This window comes from Labeo rohita, chromosome 9, assembly GCF_022985175.1.
Source record: "Labeo rohita strain BAU-BD-2019 chromosome 9, IGBB_LRoh.1.0, whole genome shotgun sequence".
NCBI lineage: Eukaryota > Metazoa > Chordata > Actinopteri > Cypriniformes > Cyprinidae > Labeo > Labeo rohita.
This window is the reverse complement of record NC_066877.1, coordinates 3,329,067-3,355,084: the sequence shown is the minus strand read 5'-3', so window position 1 is coordinate 3,355,084 and position 26,018 is coordinate 3,329,067. Positions and strand designations below refer to the sequence as shown.

The window sequence follows — 26,018 nt, the reverse complement described above, 5'->3', positions numbered from 1 at the left end:
TAGTGCAAATCAATAAGGGAATTTAGATGCTAAAATCTACATCATGAGTAAAGTTTGGATGAACCGCTTGTTTCATTTAGTTCCAGGCACTTTTATCTTGACAGCGAGAGCAAAGCAGATGGAGGAGTTGGCGGAACTCGGTGCCAGGCCGTTCTTCTCTCGCTTCTGCTTCATCCGCTTGTTCTGGAACCAAATCTTCACCTGAGTCCCGCTCAGGTGCACAGTGCGAGCTATCTCGATTTTTCTGGATTTGCTCAGGTACTTGTTGAAGTGAAACTCCTTCTCCAGTTAGTTGTTTGGCGAAATTAGTGCGGGCAGCAGCGTTGGTCGATCAGTGTGCACGATCCCTGCAAACAAAGAGACAGTGTTATAAAAATGTCCAGACATTGTTTGTTTTAAAACGGGAAGACGTAATCCCAACAAAACGTAGGCTACCAGTTGAAACGAGTCTCTTGTTTACTCTGTCGGCTTAACTGCTCTAATATGGAAACCCACCCAAGACTGAGAAAAACTTCCACCCTTATAAGCATGAGTTGTTTTAACGCATTGCCTGAACTTACTTATTTCTCCAAAGTTAGCAATGCTTGTTGTGGTGAGTGGTGTCCGTGCAGCATGCATAAACTACGTTTAAACCTAGTTCAGGAACCGTGTGAGCTAACTCACTAGCGTTTCTATCATAATGCTTTTCAAAAGAACCTTGAAGCATGTCCGAGGTTAATCGGGTGTTGACATGATGATCCAGAATGCGTCTCGTCAGTCTCTCTCGGGTGCCTCCGGGGTAAGACGGGGCGCAGTCTTCCTCTGATCCTGACAGCACTTGGCCGTGAAAGTCATAAAGTTCCCACCTGGGTAACAGTTGAAGAACGAGGTCATTATGTCTCTAAAAGCGCCACTTTAAACGTTGAATGATAGCTCGCGTTGCTTGTCTTCATTACTTACTGTACTTTCTGGCTCAACATGTAAATATTGCCTACAACAACGAGGGGAGGGGCCTCGCCTTACTCTGACCAATCGAGAGCGACCCATGTGTCTGCTGGCCTGGGGGCTAGAGGAGTGCTTAGTCTATATCGTTGTTTCTCAGAGCGTGCTTCACTGTTAGTAATAATAACTGGATCTGATTTGTTTTATGAATTTATGTAGGCTACCAAGCCCAGAAAACCCCAAGAAATGATTTGCCTTGCTGGCGAACTGAATTTTTTTTGCAGGATTGTCAGGGGCCTCAGTGTCAAATTCACAGGCCATTAACAGTAAGGCACATTATTCAGCTGAAACGCATGAATTACTCTCCACACAGGGGTTAATGCCATTTTTTTTACCTATTAGATAATCTAAATTAATCTAATATTTGATATGTGTTCGTTTCTGGCTTGCATTAGGCTGTATTGTATGCTTTGTTAGAGAGCCATAAGTAAAAATAATATAAAATATAGATTCTAAATGCTTCTCTCATCATTATAGCGTGTGATGAATTGAGTGCTTGGTTCTGCGGTTTTTGTCCCTTTTGAGCTGAAGATAGACGCAGCGCATCTGGCTTCTCCCCTCGGAAGACTCGGAACTGCTGTCGAGGAAAATTGTGCACAATCAGTGATTGATGACCTCAAGCTACCAAATACCCATGACAACTGCAGCGCTCAAACTAAGACTTGCACAATTTTTCTGTAACGTGTTATCGAGCGCTTTTATTTTAAGCCATTACAACAGAGTGAAATAAAGCGTAATAGGTCACATTTTTAGAAATACGCGACGTAACAGTGGATTGGTTGCTTATTTCAAAGCTCAAGTAATATGAGCAAACCCACAATTCAGCCTGCTCAGAACACACACATTGAGGGAAAGCATGGTATTCTGAATCCATAATAAGACAAATGCACTATTAAATCCCGCGTTTCATATATGCAAACGATTGCTGGTGTTTTAGAGCTCAATAGACAATGAACGCCCTTGACTGCTAGTCATATCTAATAGGCCTATTTTGGGGTTGTTTGTTATTGTGATGAGACAGGATCACCTAAATTACATCGGGATCTCTGTGGTTTTTCTATAAAATATATTTATGAATTTAGAATATTCTTATTCGCAACATCAAAGCACTTCCAACTGAGTGACCCAGTTCATCGGAAAATTAATTTTGTGTCCTGATCTTTCTGTAAATTGCCTATAAGTCTTTTTGTCTTTTTTTTTTTTTTTTTTTTTTTTTTTGGTTTAGGGTTTATCCGGTTGTACGTGCTATTATAGATTAATTCCCTTATTGCAGAAGCAGAAAGATGCTTGTAACGTTAGGACTTACTTTTTTAATTAGCCTAACTTTATTTTCTTTATTTTTTCCCCTGAGCGGCAGTGCAATCAAACCTTCACAGATTTTTTTTACATTCTCACTGATACTTCTATGTATATGTAAATACAAATTTTAAAATACAGTTAAAACCTAAAAATATAAATAAAATTATGATGATCAGCTAATTTCACTTACAGCGCGCAACCAACAATTCATTATAAAGATGGAAGAAAATTGAGTTCTTTACGAAATAGCATATGTAGCCACAAGGAAACTAATAATCTAGTTTTACATTTAATAACATGAGGCCTTTATTTTCCTTTTCAACACACTTTCCTCCCCTGCACCAATTTTAATGAACTTTGTGTGTGTAGATGTATTTAATTTCTTATCTAGTCGTTATTAAACAGAGCGATGTTTTATTCACAATCAAGACTGTGAGAAAATTCTATGTCCTTACCCTCAGTGGTTGAGCCCTTTGCAGCTCTTTGGCAGTATGTCTTTCCAGCTTAGAGTTCTCTCTCATCCATGCCATGATTTCAGCCAGAGTGTGTTGTCACAGTCTCTCTCTCTCTCTCAGGACAAAGTTTGGCCTCTTGCAGTTTGAAATGTGTTTCCACAGTTGAGAAAGCAAAAAGCTTTGTTCATAAGGAGCTGGAATCAGTAGCGAGACTGAAAGCGACGAGTTTTTGATTAATGAGCTTTGAAATGCCTCGCTAGGGGGAAGCCGGGAAAGAGCCTATTCTGTTAGAGACGGCTTGCCAGTGCTTACAAAGGCAGTGACGCTTTAGGCTATTCATTACCACATTATAAGGTGCATTTTAAAATACATAGACCTATATGTATTAATGCTTGCGCAATGGTGCAGGTTAATGTTATATTAAACTGTTTATAAGACAAAACACTTGCTCTGGGCCTTATGATGTATCACAATTTCTGCTGAGATCCCAGTCTATAAAAACATTAAAAATTGTTAGCAATACTTTAATTTTGAGATGTAGGCTACAACAGTTGGGCACAAAAGCCTATAACTTTATCTGGATTTGCACATTGCATCAGTTTAACATAGTAAGACGTCTTATTTATATTAAAGATGTTTAATAAGTACCCTAACCAGCGGGAAATTTGAAATCTGTATTTGTGAAATCTCAATTTTTTAATCATAACACCCTCCGCTAATCTGTTTCACATAATATGGTTATGCAGTTCTCTTCTAATTTTAAATGAGCGAATTTATAGTAATTGCAATGGTGAGGTTTGCTATTGTGTTTTGTGAACAGCCGTGCTACGGGTGCGCGCACATTCACGCGCATCTGGATGGGGGTAAGAGCGAAGGTGCCTCCTTTGTTTACTATCCTTATGTTTCCAAAATGGCGTCTCCGTCTTATGAATTGGACAACATTCATGTTGGAAATCCATTCATATCCACACGCAATATTAAAATTTAAAAATTACAATTATCCTAAATTCTAAATATGAAAATGCATTAATATTGATGTAGCATTTGCAATTTCATTTGTTTAGCTTAAGCACTTTATTTACAAAATGTTTAACACAATAAAATATAACATTTCCATATCGTTACCATTTCATCATTTTATGCATGGACAGTGCAACTTACAAAATAACATTTATAATGAACGTGAGGATGTGTCGTTACGTGCTGGTGTTTTTAAGCAACATGATATTAACCATAATCAGAGACTCCCAAATTTCCAGTTACTACGTATAACAATAATAACAATTTCGAGATTCTTGTTAATTCTTCATTTTCATAATATTTTATTACTGAATGAAGAAATAAATACACCAGTCCCACATTATCACCTTGTTTGCACCAGTTCAACGAAATGTCAACGGCTTCTGCTTAAAAAATAAATTCTACAATTGTTATATAAATAATATACATGAGAAGATAAATAATGTGCATTAAAAACGATAAATAATAAATATAATACTCAGTCAAGATAAATGTTTTTCGTACAATCTTGGAGGAAAATAATAAATAACGGCGTCTTGATGGATAAAATATGAAGAACCCAGGAGTAACAGACGACTTAACAAAGACGCAATGGGCTTTTTTTCTCTACAAATCCCATTTCTATAAAGACGGATGCCTATACTGTCAAATCTACAGAACTTACCTTCAAGTAATACGTTATGGAAATAGCCTTGATTTGGCCAATACAGTCCTTCCGAGAACCAAACAACCGACAACAAACAACCGTGTGTATCTTCAACAGTCAAGAGAAATGGACCACAGCTATTATTAAAAATAATTACAATCATAGCAGTAATAGTAATATCAATCATAATAATACAGGATAATACGTTATGTTTCTCTCGGAGTGTAGTTTTATAAATTAGTTTAACTAGTGAGGTAATAAAAAAGCGACGTTTCGCTTAAGCACACTGATGGGATCCTTACAGATGCGTGAGTTTGGGTGCATCCTGCAGCCTTCCCTGAGACGCGTGGTGAGAGCTGAGGTCTGTGTACGTGGGGTGGGGGTCACACGGTCCGTGGTGGTGGTTACCCGGAATCTGAGCGGCACAGCTGTAGTCCACGCTAGCGGATGAGGGGTGGGGAAGATGACCGAGGTTGAACATAGGGCCCGAAGCTGGCATTGAATCAACGAAGTTTCCCCCGACGTAAACAGGGCTACTTTGTAAATTAGCATTAGCAAAGCTACCGTTCCCCTGCATGCTGTGGTGGTCGTACTCTGTTCCCGGGTATCTTTTCTGTTGCGGTATGCAGCCGCCCAATGGCGCCGTGTAGGCTGCCAAGCCGTACATATTCTGTTGCGGTTTGGCGAATGACGGAGGAGACGGCGCATCGTAGTTTAGGCTGTTTACGTTTGGAAGCTGACCAGAATATCCAATGTGATTCGAGCCACTTAACGGCGGGCTTCTGTCCGGAGAGTGTCCTAAGGGAGAGTGCATTATGCCTTTAGATTTCTGATCTTTTTTGTACTTCATCCTCCTGTTTTGAAACCAGATCTTTATTTGGCGCTCGGTGAGGTTGAGCAGATTAGCCATTTCCACTCTTCTGGGGCGACACAGGTAGCGATTAAAATGAAACTCCTTCTCCAGTTCAACTAGCTGGGCGCTGGTGTAGGCAGTGCGCACTCGTTTCGAGGCAGGGCCAGGTGGACTCTTGTCATCGCAGGTTTCTCCTGAACACAGAGAGAAGAAGTGTACAATGGATTAATTGTTACACACAGCCTATTACATCACTTAAAGGCCAAAGAGAGACAGCCTACTGTAAACACAAGAAACTAGGTCATAATCATAGGAGCTGTCTTCAATCTTACTGAAGTCTTACATTCTCTCCTGCCACACACACACAGCCCATACCTGCAGCTGGGCAGTTGGTGCTTTTCTGCTTTGCGTTTTGGCGGGTCTCTTTCATCCATGGGAAAATTTGCTTGGTGATGACTGGGGTGGCAGTACTGGAACCAGTGGTGCTGGGCGATTTCTTTTTTTGTGTCGAGTTGCTGTTAGGGCTGGGTGAGCTGGCCGCTAAAGGAGCAGCCTGCTGCTGCTGCTGCTGTTGCTCACTGATACTCTCTGGTTGGCTGTTGCCCTGGCTGGCACTTGGTCGCATACAACTGCCATTGATGTCTCCATTTTTATGTGCTGGTGGCCGGACTGACGTGGTTTGAATGGGACAGATTGGGTTTTGATAGTCATTCTCTATGCTGGAGGATGAGAAGCCCTGATGTGTAGGACCGTATGTATAGGAGTCAGATTTAGGGTATGAATATCCTCCGAAAAGTCCAGCATTGTCATAATAAGTGGCTTTCTGCATTGCGAAGGTTCAAACTAAGAGAGCCTGTGAACCCCTGTCCAATTGCATGGACTTCTCAATCACGTGATTGGAGCTTCCCACAGATTTTCTGTCCTTTGACCTGTTAAGGAAAAAAAAAAAAAAAAAAAAAGCATAGATGTGAGATACAACAGTGATATGCTGTGGCACTCACTAAAAACCACCATATTTGCATATAAAGAAGTATGCCTTCTGGGTCTAAACCTCATGTAGGCTATCCAAACAAATCCAAATGCAAATTAAAACAACCCATAGCATTTTCAGTATTTAAATATGAGATGGAAATAGATTTCTCCCAACTCTGTAGTTTCTGGTGTCAGATGTCACACTGTATTCCCTTCCTTCTCTTAACTTTGTGAAATTTTCTTTTACCCATTGATGTTGTTTCTTAATGCACTTCATGCTAAAGTTATGTAGTGATAAATAGTTGTATTCCTTGTATGTTGCTCCCTTAGCTGATGTATTCAACTTTAGTTTTTCTTTGGTCATCTTGTTTAAGTTCCTTCAGTCAAAATGTCTTGCTCTACAGAACATATAATGTCCTGCCTTTTAAATCAGGTTAAAAAGGCAGATTGCACAATTTTACTTAAATATATATATATATATATTTAGAATAGTTAAAACACATAAAAACATCACTATTCCACATGTATACAGTAATAGATTATCTGATGTGATCTACCATCTTTCACCTATGGTCTTTTTCTCATCCTTCTTTTTTTTCTTTTTTTCTTTTCTTTTTTCTTTTTTCTTTTTTTTTTTTTTTTTTTTTTTGAAGCCAAACCCCTTCAGCTTTTCACTTTCAGAACTTAGGCATGAATGCAACAAGGCGGTTAAAGTTTAACTTGTGCTAAAAGTACCCCATTGAGTGAAACTATATGGCAGCAGAATGAGAATCAGCATTTCTCTTCAAACAATGTCCCATTCTTTTCCAACTCTTTGCTCACTACGATTTTTTTTTTTTTTTCAAATGTTCAATATACAAAACATATAAATAAAGAAGTGTGTGTGAGTGTGTATGTGAATAAATCTCCTAGTAATGACATTAAAAAATATGATCAGCCATCCTGGAATAGTGCATCTTTAACGTAGTTTGAGATTACGTCCATATTCCCGTCATGGCATAGTTTTATCGGTTTACATATAATGAAATAATGAAAATAATCAAGTGAAGTTTGATATAACTGGTGGAAGGGCTCCATGCACTCAATTACTTGCATTTTTTTTTTTTTTTTTTTTTTTGAATATTATACGAAAATGTAATCTTTATATGAAAATAAATCAAAATTCGAGATATAAATTATAGGGACACAAATGAACCAAACACATCAAGTCTATTTTGTCCTTTCTCTAATGTCGCACCATATAATTAGTGTATAATTTTGTTAGTTTGTTCGGTAGCCTTTGGGACATTCTGTTGCTATTTAAACTGCACTATTATGGCGTGGTGGGTTCGGAGTTAGGCTTGTTTCCCACCAAAGGCCGATGTGAGTTGTAAGAAAAGGTGGATCACTCAAGTATGCGAATAAGATTTGGTTCGTAGCAAATGCTGGTAGCAAAGTCTGCTAGCAACAAACTGAGATCCTAATCTGTAATATTTTATTTATTTATTTATTTTACTATTGTCTTCTTCCTAGTTTTATTCTAAAGATAGGCTTTCACCCAAGTGGCTGTAGCTCGTGCTCAATACAGTAGTTATTAGACGGCCTGAAGCTCCGCACGATACATATCAATGCACCTGTCATTGTGGAGCCCAACAAAATTTATGACTGACCATACTACAGCCGTAAATGCCTCACAGAGGGGTGAAAAGAAAAGCACTCCTCAAGACTTGGTACCGTCAGAGGGGTAAAACTCCAAGCGTAGGAGGATGGCTGGGGGCAAGAATGTCCCGCTAAAGCCAGAGCCTACAGCCCGCCAGTATAAATCCGGCTACTGCTGTAATTCACACACTGTTGTCTTGAACGTTCTTTAACTGCTTGTAATGGAACACACTTTTGCCCAATTGCGCGGATAGCTGTGGATTTTAGTAAAGGATGTACTCTAAATTAAGAAGAAAGTACGGATGGAAATATTTGTTTTTGTTTTTGCTTGCTTGTTTTTCTTTCTTTTTTTTTTAAATTTCATTTATTTATTATATGTATATACGATATAATGTTTTTGCATTTTATACTTTGCCTTAAGTGTAAATGTTTCGTTTATTGTATACAACGTACTGTGTACCTTAAAATGCATTGGTAAAAGCAGGTAAATAATTGTTGTTTACATTAATTTGTTGTCTAAGCCCAGAGCATCAAAATAATTTTGTATTTATACAAAAACCATGTACTTCTTTTTTGGCCTATATGTTGTTATTGGCTGTGCTGTAAGCTATGAAATAAGAGTCACAGAACATTACACCGCAGGCTATAAAGCTACTATTGTTTAGTTTCAGTGCTAACTAAAATTTTAAGACATCTCTTACCGCAGTCTGTGGTTTTCTCTTCTCTATTTCTCCTCAAGCGATCTTCATAATTTAGACGGCGACCTGAAGAATAATAAAAAATGTTTTAATCTCATTTGTTCATCGGATTTTTCTTCCAGTTTCACGTTTTACCCAGGATCATGTAAGTTACCTCCGCATACTTATATGGCCAGCACCTTAAGATTTCGATTGCAAAATCACGGAATTCACATTCACGGCCATCAGTGTTGATAGTTCTTAGAACCCCAAATTTATAACATTTCTACATGATGTCCCATTTTTTAATGAACGAATTAATTTCGCCCCTTGAAGATTGGACTGGTTTAAGGAGCAGTAAAAGCTGCAGCTGAGAGAGGAAAAAAAACTGACATAAGCGGTTTTACACAAAGAGATGCTGGCCAAAATATTTAGCACTCATAAGCCTTTTGGGTGACCTTTGGCTTCCTCTCCAATAACTCACTGATTAATGAACAACGGACGGAAGGGACTCAAGTCACAATGCAATCCACACCACACAACTTTTTCACCGGTGATTTTAAAACCAAGAGAGCCTGAAGACGAGATTTTAATCCTCATCCTACCAGACGGATGACCTGTTCTGTTCCTCTCTGAAAATCCTTTCGAAAACATGAGACGAGGACAACACCTTTGAAAAAGGCTATGGGATTAATAATAGTATACATATTATTGTTGTTTGTTGATGGACCGCAACGCTGGCAAAAAAGTACCGGTAACGAGAGAATGTACGTAGCTTGTGTTTTAAACTTGTGTGTCATGTTCAAAGTCTTAATGGGATAAATGTAGCGAACAGTTCAGCCGAACATGGTCTGCCTTTATTAGGCAACAGTGTTTTCGCCCACGCACTCCCACGGTAAGTTTGGTACTCATAATAGAACAATGGGCTGTAAAAATAATGGACTCTGAAAGTCGGTCTGTAAATATATATATATATATATATATATATATATATATATATATATATATATATATATGTGTGTGTGTGTATCTGTTTCTGGTTTGCATGCTTAAGTCTGTCTCTTTTGTAGATTTCGTTTATATTGCTATAACTTTAGGGCCTTGTATTTTAAATTCTATATTCGGAATAATGTGCACACAAAATGTCAGGTTAGTTACTAAAAAAAAAAAAAAAAAAAAAAAAAAAAAAAAAATCCCGCATTGTATCAAAATAATGTAGTCTGAAAAATCGAAAACAACAACATTTGGGTTTGAGCCTCAACCTATTTACCAGATATTGCACAATGCACAAGAATGCAATTAAATTACTTAATGCTTTGTGAAATATGTAGGAATTATTAATTATAAATAATTCAAAACGTATGACCAAAAACCTGTTATTTGATTTTTATGTCATTCTGTAAGCAGAGCTCAATTGCAAAACGGGCTTAAAACAGAGAAAAAGAAGATGTAAATCTTTACGGGAATACTTTAGAAATCATATTAATTCTTAAAATCTACTTATAATCCACAATATTATGTCAGATTTCAAACATCTAGATTGCCATTGCATAGTATGCTTTTGCTTCTTATGAAAAAAAAAAATCTACTTCATATCTTAATTTATTCTTACATATTAAATTAATTTAGACTTTTTTATTGCATGCGAAATATGGTTTCCATTCAGAACTTGGATGCATGTGATGTAGACTCTTGAATGCTACAATCCCAGTAATTTGGACCAAATCGAAATCGGAGAGACTAAAATGATTTGAATTTATGGAAAGATGTATGTTTAAAAGAATAGCCTACCCTAACCCACATATGTCATGTCTAACGTCGCATTGACTATAACACAAATTAAAGTGATTAACGATCTCACATTGTATGACACAGATGTTTTATACTGTGCATGGCCAACTCAGAAAGCTACTAGAATATGTCAAATAAAAGAGCTAAAATAAAACTTTAAAATTCTATGACTCAAATCACGTTACAGACCAACCATCGAAAATAGTCAAGGTTGCGCAAATCTGTAAAGAAGTCTCAGTTTTTGTCTTCAAATCTTACTTGCTTAGTTGGTAGGCGACGACATTAATAAAGATCAGCTGCTTTGAATGGAATAAATCATATTTTTACGCCGGCCTAATGTAAACCCACGCTTAAAGGTTACGTTTTGCCATGCAATTGCTTACCTGTGATGTCAATTTATTATAGCCGTGCTTCTTAGTCTCAATATCTCTCAGTTCGGCTGCTCGGATATATCCTTCACCCTTTGTCTATAGACAGTACTGTCTTAAAACTGATCTCGCGCTTTTCCAGGCATTTCCATATACCAATGCAGACAGTATTCCCGAAAGAATGGGAGCCACTCACTCAGCTACCAATAAAAAGCCAAGAAGGTCTTCTTATTCCAAAACGAAATATTACTAGCAATCAACTTCCCATTTGAAAAAGGTGAACGTTTTACAGAGGCAGGCTCACCGAATGAGTCGACATTAGTATATTTCGGAAACCTTATCATGACAAATAAAGGCGCTGCCTTAAAATACAAGCATATTTGTTCACGTGATCCGGATCGCAGATTGTCCTGATTGAGACTGCTACTCCAACCAGCTTCACCTCACAAATACATTTTAAAAGCAAGAGCACTAACATTCCCTCCAGCCTCACATCATTGTACAATCATTTTGCACAAGAACTCGCTCCTTTCTCAGCCACTGTATCGGAGTGTATCATTAAGACAAAAGCTACATTGCTATTTTTTGTGGCTTTGAAACCTAGGCATAATAAAATAACAATAAAAACAAACGTTCAGGCGAAGCACAAAAATATATATTAGTTTTCGCACTACGTTGTATTTGAAAGTCAAATAATTGGATAATCCGTGAAACATTTGACTTGATTTTCTTCACACCCCCAGTGTCTTATTAAATATCTTCTCTCTCTTTTTTGTAATTTATTTTCTTTTATTTGTAAATTTAACGCAGTGTAATAGGCCTGAGGATCAGGCGATTGTTGAAAGCAACAGCATTACGAATGTTTAGTTTTATTTAAGATGAAGATCAGATATATAGTTGTTGCTTTTTGCTCGCTTTTTTGAACAGAAATCCGTTTATTATAGGCTGCATGAAACCACTGAAATATTGTTTGACTATTATGGTTTAGGCAATGACAGCAATGTATGACCTCTTCAACCAAAGAGATTCATCAAAATCATCCCAAATTCTTTAATGTTCTTCTCAAAAAGCGGGAGTGTGTATTTATCCATTTGTGAGCATGAAATGTAAAAGTAGGTACTTTCAGTGTTTAGATTTTTACAAGTTGTGCATTCAAATACATTCTGTACTAAAAATATATTAAAATCCTGCCACCCTTCACTTTTTAACCATAAGACAGAATTTGAAAGGGTAATTGCAAGACGATTTTGTTATATGCAATCTCAATCAGAATGCTTGAATGGATATTTAGCTGGATGGTAAGATGGAGATGAAACTGTTGGGAACGCGGCCGAGCACAGGATTGTCCTGAGGAGAGGATGCGAGTCGTCTCCCCTTGCAGCATATGTTCACGGGCTAATAAAAGTGAAAGATTTACAGTCCACGCCCGGCCCCCAACAGCCTCTCACCCTTTCAGGAATTACTGAGCATGATTTACAACGATGCAGATCACCGTCATCCCTCTCCAGCAGTTCGAAACACTTTATGGATAGATCTACGATCATAACGCTCCATTACTAAACGAGTGGGTATTGTGGAGTTTTTGACATCAATGAAATGTATTGTTTTTGGATCGATGCCATTTTTTATTGTATTTTTATTTTTATTATTATTTTTATTATTATTTACTTTTTTTGTTTGTGTTGTTTTTGTAACTGTTAGGATCCAAAATCCATTATTTATGCAATATTTTACGTCAACAACTATGTGATAATTTTCCAGATAGACCTCTACAATGAATTCTAGCCTGTGTTCTTTTTATCTAACCAAACACATAAGTCTCCACAAATAGTCACCACTAAATCGGGAAAGAACAGCATCTCTGACGGATTATAAATCACAAAGAGGCCTTCGTTAAAGCCCTGGCGGCTAAACAGTAAACAGTATCGCACTGGACGTAACATCTTTCATCCACAAATGCATCAATACAACATTGCATTACATGAGAAAATAATTACTGTAAAAGTCTGTCTTTAATGCTTTAGAGAGCAAAAGTAGCGTTGCTTAACAGTTTTTATTTTTATTGATATAGGTTTAGATTGGGAGCGGAAGCTATTTAAGCAAAAAGATCACAATGAGCCTGAAGTTGCTTCAGTCTGTCCGCGGAGCAGACCGAATCAAAGGACACTATTTATCAAAATTCTGACAGATATGTTTATTCGCTGTCTCACTGCAAATATCAATCTTAAATGTTTACCTACCGATGCTCCATTGGCTGAAAAGCTGTACGAATGTGCAGGTTGCGGTGGTGTGAGATACAAGACCGTTTGGATATTATTTTCTTGGATCTCTTCAGTTTTCAAGTCTGATAGAGTCCTCGCGATTAATGACGATGCCGTGTTTCTAGGGGACGTGCTGCATTAATTATTTAGACAATCACGTGGTCAAACAAAAAAGATATAGAACGGAACCATATACCGAATTCTATCTTGGGATGTCGACAGCGCAGTTTGATTTATCTTAACGGGTAGTCTCGATGGGCGAAGACATTTTCAACGAACAGCTGGAAATCAAAAATGGCCGTTTGAGAAGCATTGTGAGAGCGGCGGTAGTAGTCGGTGCAGTGTCATTGCAAATGGAACTGCGTATGGCTCTCATTTATTCTGTTCAGACATCCAGGTCAATACTCAGAATGCCTTACTGAAAGCAAAGACAATGGAGAGATCCCCTGCGTGGCGTGTTTTCACCAGGCACAAGGCTTATTAAACAAAACATAGATATTTGGAATGTTTATATATGCAGTTTGACAAACACACACACACACACACACACTATATATATATATATATATAGATAGATAGATAGATAGATAGATAGATAGATAGATAGATAGATAGATAGATAATACAATACACACACACATTGGAGACCTCTGTGTAGTATGGGAACAACTGACCATGCATATGCAATATATAAATCCCTAAATGCCCTTTTCAGCAATGTAATTAGAACTACTCCACATGCATGTTTGTCAGGTAGATGTTTGTAGATGCTTCCCCTGAAATAAACTTTACATTTGTCCTCCCTGGAGGTGTGTATTGCTGTTCTTATAATCTCTCTCTCTCTCTCTCTCTCTCTCTCTCTCTCTCTCTCTCTCTCTCATTGTGATAGAAGTGGCTTTTATTGAAATGAAAAAATTGTACATTGCCAAAGCAACGGTAACATGAAATTACACACACATACATACATTTACAGAAATTTACTCATATTCTCATTACTCATTATTATTACTATTAATATTATTATGAGTAGTAGTAGTCGTAGTAGTAATAGTATTATATAATAGTATTAGTATTAGTATTATATTCTCTCTCACACAAGCTTACTTAGCTAAAAAGGGACATGTTTTTATACAGCTAGTTTTAGATATTGTAACATATCCCGTAACAGAAAACTTTATGCATTTGTACAGTTTATAACGCTTCTGTTTACTATTTTCATAGGCCTACTGTTTTTACAAATGGGGACGCCTCCAAAAGGAGGTTTTGAGAGATTTTGTCATGCTAACCTCACTTCTGGGTGCATATTTGTCACCCAAAATATGATTCAGTCAGTACACACACACACACACACACACACACACACACACACACACACACACACATTTTCAGTGATGATGGACAACGGTTTTTGGCATACTGAGAACAAAGCAAGAAAGAGATCAAAACTATATTGTACTATATTTTTATACCATATTATATTATTTAGCAACAACCATAGTAATTACTGCTCATAATTCTCTCTGAAAGGCGGAGAAAACTTTTTTTTTTTATAATAATAATACATGAATATCAAAATCGATGCTTTGACATGATATTTTGCTTGATGAAGCAAAACACATGGCGGTTTATTCATGATTTGTTGTATTACATTTATTGCAATCATTGGGCTGCCAAACCATGATTTTGATGTGCAGGACTCGGGCAGAAGCTAATAAAAGTTAAAACGGCGTGGCAACTAATCACCGTGTAAGGCAAGCAAATATTGATACGGAGCAAAATATTTATTTATTTTATTATTATAGTTGTTGTTGTTTTTTTTTCCTGTTTTTCGTCCTTTCTTTAAAAAAAGCACCCCCTCCTCCACACGCACACATTTTTTTGGTGCATCTGTGTGCAAAAAGCGTCTGAGAGAACCGGCTGAAGGTCCATCAGGTCAGGAGTGTAGAGGTCAGTGCTCGCGGCTCAAAAGCGTCTAATGCAACAGAAACTGTGTCCTCTGGATGAACCTGCCCGCAAGGCTTTTGTTGAACTTCTGTAAAAATACCTTTTCATGCTCTCAACGTGAAGGCTTCACTGTGAATGTATGCATGTATGTCTCGTGTTGTTGTTTAAGGAGACAAAGACACCACAATGATAGCAGAGCGTCTAAGTTTAATCACTGTTGGAAAACCATTTCAGACTGAACACCAATCCCTTCTCAAAAATAACATGTGTATGAAAGTGCTTGATAAAACGTGTTTTCCCTATCTCAAGAGTTTCTAATTTCAACACAATATGACGCAGTTTGAGTGAAACCTCTCTGCATAATATTTATTTAATTACTGCAAAATATGCCTGTAGAAAATATGCACAATATACAGAAATATATACATATATTTAAGAAACTCAAAACTGCATTTGATAATTATTGAACGGATAATTACGTTCACGTAGAACATAAAGCTTTTAACATTAATAAATAGAAGGTTCAAACATCTTGAGGACTAAACGTGTATCTAAAATGCAAAATAAAAAGCTGCTCTTCAAGAATTTCAGGTAACATCTGGAAGACAGAAATACTGCTTCTGCAATTGTAGCTATAGTGTTTACAAAGATGTCGGGCGGGATTTATAGTGGAGTATAAGGCATGGAATATTCGTGTCCAAAAGAGACTTTTTTCTCTCGATTAAATAGGACATTTTTAAAAGCTGCAATAACATGTAATGTTATTATGTAAAACATCTATAACGAAATTCTTAAAAATTACATTATCAGGTTAAAAAATTCTTGACTGAAATATAGTCTTTTAGAAAGTAAACCATTAACGAGGCGCGCACAGTAAGCGAGGTTCAGAAGGACATTTCTTCAGCTTTTCAGTCTACAAATAAATAATTTCCCAGGCAACGATTTTTCCTTATTATTAACTAATTTTATTTTGTTTTTATTACTTGCACCCAGTCGACTTTAGTACCAAAAACAAAAACAAAAACAAAAAAACAGCTAAGACATTCGCAATTTATTTTATGTTGGACATTACTTAAGTTCTCTTTAATGATTAAGTTAAGATAAATTGACTCGCCATAGGCGTAAACTTGCCATAATACGCTTTAAAGGAGGAAACGGGTGATGTACAGAGATTTTTTTAAAAGGTGTGGATAGTGTCACTAAATCGAACCATGCTCTGAAACAAATTTGGCAAGTTTTGTAAAATAGCGTGAGCTTTCTAACGTTTTACTGTACCTCGTGGTGGCATGTGAACAATCATTCGATGCCTCATATCCTCTTTGCCTCAGTTACAAAGGATTACAATACTGGAATAATTGGAATTTGGGTTTTTTACGCATAGCAGCTTTACGCTGCGTTTAGTCATGGTGTGTGCTTCTGGTTCTCAGTTTTTGGCACTTGTACCCAACATGTCATGATTTGCTACCATGCAATGTCAAACGAAGCATTGTCTATTACATACAGTTCATCTGTACATCTGGAGGGAGGGAGAGATATCCACTTATAAAGTTGTGATCTCTGTCTGGTTGTCCTTCTGAGCGTGTTGTGCATGCTGATTTCCAACTGACGCCGATCTTCCTTTCGTGTTAGGTAGTTTGTGATCCTTTTTCCATTTCATTCTTCTGTTCTGAAACCAGATTTTAATCTGTCGCTCAGAGAGACAGAGGGTATGCGCGATTTCAATGCGACGCCGTCTTGTAAGATACCTGTTAAAATGAAACTCCTTTTCTAGTTCGAGAACTTGCTGTCTCGTGTAGGCTGTCCGAGAACGTTTGGGTTCCGCTCCTGTGTAATCCGGATTCACTGAGAAAGACAAAAGCACACTTCTGTTAAAAAATGAACCCAGCCATTTCAGTGGAACAACCATTTCTTCTTTGTGTTTGAATTTAAAAAAAAAAAAAAAAAAAAAAAAAAATACACACTTGCTTAAATTTGATTCCATACAGGTATAATTTCAGTTTCGGTGGATTTAATTCAAAGTTTATCACTGCTAAATTATTCAGTTCAAAGCTTTGGGCCAAGTGGACTCTCAGTACTGCAATAGTGGCCAACAGAGCTAGCGGCCTATTTCCTAAGCAATAAAAATTTATGGCTGGTGTAATTGGCGGCCCCTTCAGAGGAACCCATAAATATTTCACTGAATGATTTTAACTGTGACTAAAACAGCAGAATAGGGTTGGCCTACAAGCAGACAGCAAAGAGAGTTAATCTTACCCGTAGTAACGTGCACTTTCTTCATCCACGGATAAACTACAGCGGGCTGCTTGGCTGGTATCCCGTTCTGGCTCTTTGTGTTTTGCTGCTGTCCACAAGTCCTCGGTCCGGATATCTGGACCGCAGGACACTGCTCTGTCTGTGCGGGGAAAGGGCTGGGGTGGCTGGCTTGATCCTGCACATGACCCCGCGGCTGCACCGACGAGCCCTGGACAGTGTTACAACTGTAAGGCTGTTCAGAGTAGTTTGACCGTGAATAGATTCCGGGATGCTGGAAATCAGTGTCCTGCGACGGACTGTAGTAGCCTGGGCTCTGTTCAGGTATATAGCTGTTCTGAGAATATTCCTCACAAGGAGGAAATTTGGGATCCACATACTTGGAGTTCACCATGTACGAACTCATGGCCATTAATTTCTGAAGGTAGGAAATACTAATTTTTCTCGAGTTGTCTTTTTTTCCTCCCTCCATAAAGCCCTCCTACTTGCTGTCAACTGAATAAAGTTAGGCTACCATGTGACCAGCTCGGCCAATCGAGGTGGAGGGACTTCATCAACCGAGAAGAAGCTGTGCACACCTAGTAGTGAATTTCACAAACTTCACATTATCTCTCAATTAGGACGGTAACAATGTAATATAAACCTAAATTGATTAAATGTCCGGTCTTCGTAGAAAATAAATGAATAAACAAACAAACAAATTCTGTTAGTGTATTGAGACACAGTTGGCAATACCCAGCATCACATGGGAGAATTCCTGCTTACTACACATTTCATTATATCATATAAAAAACATGTATTTGCATCACACGAATGTGCATGTGGCCCATTTGGTAAATTAATATTCAACCAAGCTAAATCAAACCCAACCGAGGGATTTTGACTGGTAAAAACAAAACAAGACAAAAGATAAAAAACGGCCCAAGGCACAAAAAGAGTCACATAATGCCAGCAGACAATTGATGGAGACCGTCTTTGTCATGTAGAGGTCACGCAGAAGTTACTGGAGTCTCATCGTTCCAGCGCTTCTCATCCTTTCAGCTCGCTGTATAGGGCGCCCTGGTTCGCCATCAATGCGCCGTGCCAATCAATAATCAAACGCCACATAAAAGAGAATAGCCACTTGGCAGTTCATAAGGTAAGACCCGGGAGCAATGGATGTGCAAGGTTTGTTAACATTTATACAAAATATTGATCAAGTTAATTATTGCTCTTTGTCCTGTGTAAAACTCAGATCTGAACACTATACAGAAGGTTAAAATGTTGACTTGTTTTAGTGAAAACGGGAAGAAACGCAGCACACAACACCATGTAGTGCTAACTAGAGGCAATGCTGATTCGACTGATCAAAGCATTTCTTGACAGCTCCAGTAATCAGAATCATATAATCATATTATGCAATTATGCAATTATATGCTTATCATTTAATATTCTCCACTGTACGAAAGTGGTTCTTCGTTGCCAGCTGTCATTTTCCAACGCACATATAACCAGTTTGCACATATTGCCCGTACATTAGATGGCAAAAAACATATGACAAAGTTTTGTTCGAAGTTCTTGCATCGACCATATACTCCCCTAGAATCGAATCTGTGACTGTCATTTTTTTCACACAAATTCGGTTCTACAGGGTATATATAGACGACGGCATGTATTCGCCCAAATGACACAAAAAACAAAAAACGTGTTCGAAAAAAATGAAAAAAAAAAAAAAAAAAAAAAAGATTAAAGTTCCATATACAGTAAATCCGTTATTGCAAACGTTCTAACTCAAAAAAGTGTTTCATTAGGTGCAATTTATTTCCAGGGTTACAATAAAGTTTTATTTGATAAAAAAAGGTTTAGTGCCTTTAATACTATTTTGAAAATACAATTGTTTAACAGGGTAAAAAGATATCTTTAAATAGAGGCCCGCAGCTCAGTTTCTCAGACCTTTGCACTGCGCTTACATTTATGTAATAAAAGGTGACTAATCTCAGTAATAAAATAAAATAAAATTAATTAATTAATTAAAAAAAACTTTCATTCTCTATACAGCACAACATATTATTATATTCACCCAGGTATAGGATTGAAGGTCTTTGTGCTAAATTCTACTCACTGTGAGATGGCAGTCAAATTGATCAGGTGGCCTTAAAACCGTGTGCTGTTTAGATACCGTGAAGAAGCATATAAAGGAAGGCTAAAGGTCGAGAGGTCAAGCCGAATCATTTACAACACACATCACAAAGTTTCATTATTTTTTGCAAGACGACAGCGGTAGCGGAAAAGGACGAAAGTTCATGGATAATACATGACCTCCTCTGATAACCAGCTCCTGTGGCCCGTCGCTACCGGTCACCAAAGCAATGCTACCCCAAAACCTTGAATCCATTTAAGAATGTAACAATCAAGAGCTCTCAATGTTTAAAAAATTTGCCACTTTTAATTTTTGATTAACAAAACTTGTTAACTTAAATTTCTTTTCCCATATAGGGATTTACCATTATTTTCTTAAAACCTTAATCAAATAAAATAATGATTACAAAAAATTACAAAAAAAAAAAATCTTATGAATTTCCATTCACATATACAGCTTAATTAATTTGATCAGCTGTATCTTAACTGTTACAGTCTGGTGCTTTTACGGGTGATTAGCTTTTTAGAACAATAAGGCTAGCGATTTAAAAGATATGACAATACTGACGAAATTCTGCAGGCCATTCATTCTTGATATCAGATCGTTTTATGTATGTGTCAATTCCTGTGTGTTTTATATTAACCAAGCGTAGCCAGACAATGTGCCTTTTTAATACGTGTATTTTATTTATTTTTTTGTTAGACAGCGTGACCCGTGTTTCACCTTGCTTTGCGACTTGTTCAGGCGGGTCAAAGCCGAGTTACTAATGAACAAAGGAACAAGCCAGTCACAGATTGTCTTGACCTCTGATTTTAAATGAAAATATCTCCTGTTGCAATTTAAAAATAAATAAATAAAGTAATAATAATAATTCGCATGTGCATAAGGGTTACTGTGATATGAACCGTTTTTATTTTTTTCACCGCCGACTTTAATCAACTTGGACATTTATTTTTTTTCATGCAGAATCGTCGAGTGAGACGATCATTCTCTAATACTCGACATTTTCATGATTTAATTCTTTTTAAAAAATATGTTTAACTCACAAGAAAATTAGCCACAGTTTGGCTATCAACGAATGAAACATCTAGTCTTATTCAAAAGCTTTACTGCAAAATATCTTGATTACTCTTCATAGAATGCACAGATATATTTTAGACTGATTAAGGATTGATTTAAAATTTTAGCAAATCAAAACCCTCAATCGTTATTTATCTGAAATTGTATGGTTGGATAAAACAGTCACCAAATTATGTATTTTATGTTTACCTATATAACATGCACATAAAATTGGACATCTTAGCTATTGTTAATTCAGACAATTTAATTCAGCCTTTTATGAACAGGTATTTTGTTCTTTTATACTTTCTTTCTGACCAGTCTAAACAGCCACTTATTCAAAGAAAAGAATTCATATAAAGTACAGATGGTTTAGGGACAGAATGACCGTTTCTTTTGCTTGGGGGCGCCAGAGAGCTGGTCAATAAAACCCAGAAACCCTGCTTATTACAAAGTTCAGCAATATGTCATGAAAGCGCATGTTTCGACTAAATGATGCTTTCGTTTAGCCAAATTTCTCTCTAAAAATAAACAGTAGGCTACACTGTTTTTTTCCATAATGAAGCGCACTACACAACAGGTGCAAATAGGTAACAAAGATTTGCAGGTCAAATATAAAAAAACAATAACTTCAACTTAAATTAGCTTCGTCGTATTCATAAATATGTGGTAATCAAAAGACAACTCTCAATATATTTCGCACTTGGAATCCAAAATAAAGCAACTGATACAATTTTGCCCTCGTTGTATCAAAAAATTACATTTTGACTTCAACAAAAACAACAACAACAACAACAACAACAATAATAATAATAATAATAATGACTTAATTAATGTATACAAGTTAAGCCCTGTAGATCGACCGAAACAATCTTTTAGAACGTGGCGCCACAACTGCACCAAAACCGGACTACTGCATAACATTTACGTCACCTCCATTACAACCTATTTTTTCTCTCCACAGTTATCCAACCACTCAAATCTGTGCACAACAACACAAGAGGAGTTCACAGAAACAAATCAGCGCTGATTTGGAGACTGACTATATGAAACCACAGTAAACATTATGGCACAATTCAACCACGCACAAGTTCAGTGACACGATCTGAGGACAAGCTTACCTCCACAAGCAGGCGTTTCACGTAAAACGTATCGACAATTTTGTATATCCATGATCAAAACAAGCGTGGAGCCTCTTTCCTCTGCAGCGATACTGGGATCTTTTCTAAACCGTCTGAACGACCTTTCTAATATACAATGTGAATTATATTTTGGCTTGTCAACTCCCTGGCCATAAAACAAAGTTTAATGGTATCACGTGCTTCCCCACAGCCATTCATGACAGCGCGCGGGTGCCATAAATAATCCTGAAAGTTGCACTTATTCAATAATGGCGATTACTCTGATCTCAGGAGGAAATAAAGACACGGGGTTCAATTCGCATTCACTGCACTCAGAGGGAAAAAAACTACACTGTCGAAAACCAGAGATTATTTCTTGTATCCTACTAGACTAATGTCTGCTATATATTTTGGCAAATACTATTTGTAGTAGTTTTCATCCAAGTAGTATTAGTCGGTGTAGTAATTCTTAACCGATGCAAGTTAGCATGTTATTTCGCCACAGTTAACTCTAGGATAAATGTGGTGTTTTTGAAAATCTTTGACGTGTGAACTAATGGGCATAAATTTCTAACTGTACATTTAAAGTAGCCTATAAAAATGCATCCCCAGTGATACACACAAATACACATTTGCGCCATATTACTATTTGTCGACTTATGTAAAATGGCCATTGGGAAAGTTTCTGTGCACTGCATATTAATATAATAGTAACATTTATTGGTAAGATAAATTTTGTCATTTAGATGAATATAAAAACAATTAATTATCCAACTGATAATCTAAAATATTTCACAGATTATTCACGGGCGTGGAATATTTAGGCATTTAAGGCATTTATTGTGAGTGTTTCGGGATTTTCGAACTCACATTACCATTAAATATCTTGGGTATTTTGAATGATATTTTTGCTAATATTTTGGCTCGTAATGATTGTAAAGTTGACACTATTAAAACGTAAATCAACCTTTGTTTGTAAACGAACATGTGAAAATGAATAAATAACAATCAATAATAAAATACAATATAAAATAACCGATAATGAAAAAAAAAATGGCTCACACTGACCCTGAAATTATTGTTTTTGGTTCTAAAAATGCGCATTTCTATCAGTTAATAAGAAGGACTCTGTGAGTGCTTTGTCACATGACTCCGACAACGAATCACAGTTACAGGAAATGACCTCGAGGACAAAGATGCAGATAGCAGGCAAGCAAGTCCCAGAGAGTTAGACAACAGCGCCGCCTGCCGACCAAAGCAAACACTGCCTAGGTGTTCTGTATGTGGCAAACATTCCTTATTATGGAACAGACATTTTTTTTTTTTTTTTGGCATAGCTGCTCATACATACATAGTGCACTGAACAACTACAAAAAGCATTTACATAACTATTTTACATACATACTTTGAATATCAAATCACTATTTAAAAAATGTGTCAATAGGCACAAAACAACCTATGCTTACATTATGCACAAACACAGTTGTACACTTTTTTTTTTTTTTTTAGAACATTTAATGCAATATGATTTTTAATGCATCTTAAATTCTGTTATAAGACATAAACTGACGACAATGCACATCGAATGATTATTAACCGGGGGAAATAATTTCAAACTATTCTACGAGAATTTTATGTACAGTCCCAGTTTAATATATTATAATAAACTGTTTTCTAGCATTTCAAGTTTGTGTTGCAGTAAAAACAAGTAAATTAATTCAGATAACGTGCACTCTGAAGTAAGTGAATTTAATGTGTATATAAGTGGGTATTGCTGTGGTTTCGGTTGACTCGTTTGTAGGCTCCTCTCGCCTCTTTTGCCGCATTGCAGTGAGGTTGTAAATACCTCTGCAGCGGCCTGTCAGCTGACTTTGAAATACTGTCTTTGTTCCGCAGACCCTGTCTCCCTTCCCAAAAAACTGCGCCATTCTCACCATTAAGGGAGGCATACATTAAAACACACAACAACTGCACCTCCACAGTTTCCCTCTATTTCTCCTTATTATTCATAAATGCGAAGAATCACTATTTTCATGCACCGGTTAAAGCTAGATAAATACTAACGTCCGTCTGAATATGCATTTGGGATTGGTGTGAATAATTGTCTGTTTTAATGCACAGTATATATATATATATATATATATATATATATACACACACACATGTTAGCATGTTATTTTGCCACAGTTCACTCTAGGATAAATGAGGTGTTTATGAAAATCTTTGACGTGTGAACAAATGGGAAAAATATATATAATATAGGCTCAGCTGGCAAAATAAAATACGTTCACGTTAAAATTAAACATTACAAGAAATTCATCGGTCAAAAAACTGATGATTAGAAAGTTTACGTAAGTTTTTGTTTTTATTTTTGGAATTTTTGAAGATTTGCCTCTTATTCCTTTGAACGACAATAGTATTAGTACAACAACTACTGCTAATAATAATATCACTTATTGTGAATTAGGAATGTATTGGTAAAAATCATTATATTCATATTCATATCACATTCAAGGCTGTGAGTCAAACACGTCTGTGAAATGAGTGAAATTAAGATTTAGCAAAGTTAGGCCAGCATTAAAAATAATAATAATAATAAAACAGTGCTAAAATATAATAAGCTGTTTTAGGAGCACTTCTCTAGCTTTAATAAAATCCAAAAGGAAGCTCAGCTCATCTCTACTCAAAATTGTATTCGTATTTTAACTGCAAAAATAGTGAATACCCTGAGAGTTTTTATCAGGTTGTCTATGTTGCTGTCACAATCTTAAATTATTATCGCAAACCAAAAACCTGCTGGTAATGTAGCTTCTTACTATGCTATGACGATAGCATATATCGCCCAGCATGTCCAATCTAATGAAATACAAAAACTTACCCAACAAAGCCATGTAATCCATGTTTTGCCTCTTGCGCTGCTGGAGAATTTTATGAAGCTTGCTTCAAATCAGTCGTCCAGTACTGTATTACTTGCTCTGTTTAGAAATGCAACTCTTGTAGCCCCCATAGCATCTGACAACATACACAATCGGTAATGCACGTTACCAAAGCCTTGAGTTTGTCTTCTCGATCTCTAGCACAGATAACAGCACATAGCAAAAATATATATTTAAATATATGAGCACACTGTGTATTTTGGATTTGGAGCCTTTAGCCACAGAATGTAGTGGAAAAATCGCTTGGGAAATCATGAAAAGGGGTCATGAAGACGTTTGTGTCTTGCACATGACCAGTGGCATCCAATGACAGACGAAATAGGCTCATAAAAAGATCTATTACAAAGCTGTAAATTGTCTTCTAACAAAAAAGAATCTGGGCTGCCGCAAAGCCTCTAGTTTTTGCGCATAATGACCGAGCCAGCTGCACTTCCTCAGCAAAGAAAATACAGTCACAGACATCTGCTGAGAGAGAATGTGTTTGTGGGTGTGTGAGGGAGATAGTAAAAGAGAGGGAGTGAGAGAGAGACAGAGCACAATTGTAAAGACTAAATTACTAAAATGTTCTTAATCTGTGATGTTTTGTAAGTATATGTAAAATAATTAAATTAGTTTGAGTTTAATTTAGACCTACGTAGAAACGGACATAATTTTAGCTACAAAAATACACTAGCCTAGTAAAGGAAGCACCGACGATCAAGTAAAAAAAAAGTATTTCTACCTTAATGCTCTCGATTAATAATATTAGATACGCTATGATGAATTTTGAATTGTGAGGAAGCTAAATATGTACGAAATGTCTTTAATATTTTATTTACATTTTATAATAGTAATTGACCATTAACGTATATACATACACGTTATATATACACATATATACACATATACACATATATACACACACAAATGACGAAACAGTTGTGAACATGATTCTCACGATGTGTTTTGATCAACGAAGTATCGATTCAGAAACGTTACTAATCTAAAACTGGCAAAATCTTGGTTAATTTGTCGGCGTTTAAAATTTGCCAACAAATTTGCGTTTGTTTGTTTTTTTTTTTCTGTCTGTTTTAACATTAAGGTTTTTACAATTATTTTAACATCGTGGTTTTAGACACTTTGATGTTGTATATTATGATTATGCAAAATAACACACAACAATATAACCACAAATCACCACAAATAACATATAATGAAAAAAACATTATTCATTACATTATTCGTGACTAAATTGATAATCCAACATTTTAATAAAAGCTTTATTTACTGCATATCAATTAAGATTCAAATAGTTTGCGTTTTAAAAATAAAATACAACTTAAACGAAAAATTATAAATAAATAATTGCACTTACTCGGGGTATATGGTATATTTCTTTTTTTCTCTAAAGACAGACATATCTTTCAGAAATATATAATTTAATTTTAAAGTTTGTATAGAATAATGAGGGTATGGAGAGGTGGGGTATTCTTTGAAAGGGAACGCCTTTATAATCAAAGTGAAACTACAGTAATCTGAAAATAGATTTTATGCCCGACAACCTTGAAGTCTCATCCAAGGGAACATCTGAGACGGAGGCGAGCGCTGATTTAGGCACGCTGGTTCCGAGCCAGTATTACTACCGGACG

The 26,018-nt window shown here is 36.5% G+C and overlaps 2 protein-coding genes across 4 annotated transcripts; both read right to left on the bottom strand.

The window, feature by feature from the left end:
- Positions 1-4,699: 4,699 nt before the first annotated feature.
- hoxd3a (homeobox D3a) lies at positions 4,700-24,808 on the bottom strand. 3 transcript variants are annotated; one of them, XM_051118784.1, is made up of 4 exons: positions 24,333-24,808; positions 8,566-8,628; positions 5,630-6,183; positions 4,700-5,448 (listed from the first exon to the last, which is right to left on the bottom strand). In XM_051118784.1, the coding sequence occupies exons 3-4, from the start codon at positions 6,081-6,083 to the stop codon at positions 4,700-4,702; spliced, it is 1,203 nt and encodes a 400-aa protein (XP_050974741.1). In that variant the 5' UTR covers positions 6,084-6,183; positions 8,566-8,628; positions 24,333-24,808. The 3 variants fall into 3 exon arrangements, with proteins under 3 accessions (XP_050974741.1, XP_050974743.1, XP_050974742.1); XM_051118786.1 differs by lacking the exon at positions 24,333-24,808 and adding an exon at positions 21,455-21,558; XM_051118785.1 differs by lacking the exon at positions 24,333-24,808 and adding an exon at positions 12,941-13,230.
- Positions 15,130-18,834, bottom strand: hoxd4a (homeobox D4a). The gene is made up of 2 exons (XM_051118797.1): positions 17,159-18,834; positions 15,130-16,747 (listed from the first exon to the last, which is right to left on the bottom strand). The coding sequence occupies exons 1-2, from the start codon at positions 17,625-17,627 to the stop codon at positions 16,446-16,448; spliced, it is 771 nt and encodes a 256-aa protein (XP_050974754.1). The 5' UTR covers positions 17,628-18,834; the 3' UTR covers positions 15,130-16,445.
- Positions 24,809-26,018: the final 1,210 nt, after the last annotated feature.

Bases quoted from the DNA above. Each gene is read 5' to 3' on its own strand.
- hoxd4a (XM_051118797.1), bottom strand. From the start codon at position 17,627: ATGGAGGGAGGAAAAAAAGACAACTCGAGAAAAATTAGTATTTCCTAC. The intron at 16,748-17,158 runs GTAAGATTAACT...TGTCTTTCTCAG, and splicing joins GAAAGTGCACGTTACTACGG to TGAATCCGGATTACACAGGA.
- hoxd3a (XM_051118784.1), bottom strand. From the start codon at position 6,083: ATGCAGAAAGCCACTTATTATGACAATGCTGGACTTTTCGGAGGATAT. The intron at 5,449-5,629 runs GTATGGGCTGTG...CTCTGTGTTCAG, and splicing joins CACCAACTGCCCAGCTGCAG to GAGAAACCTGCGATGACAAG.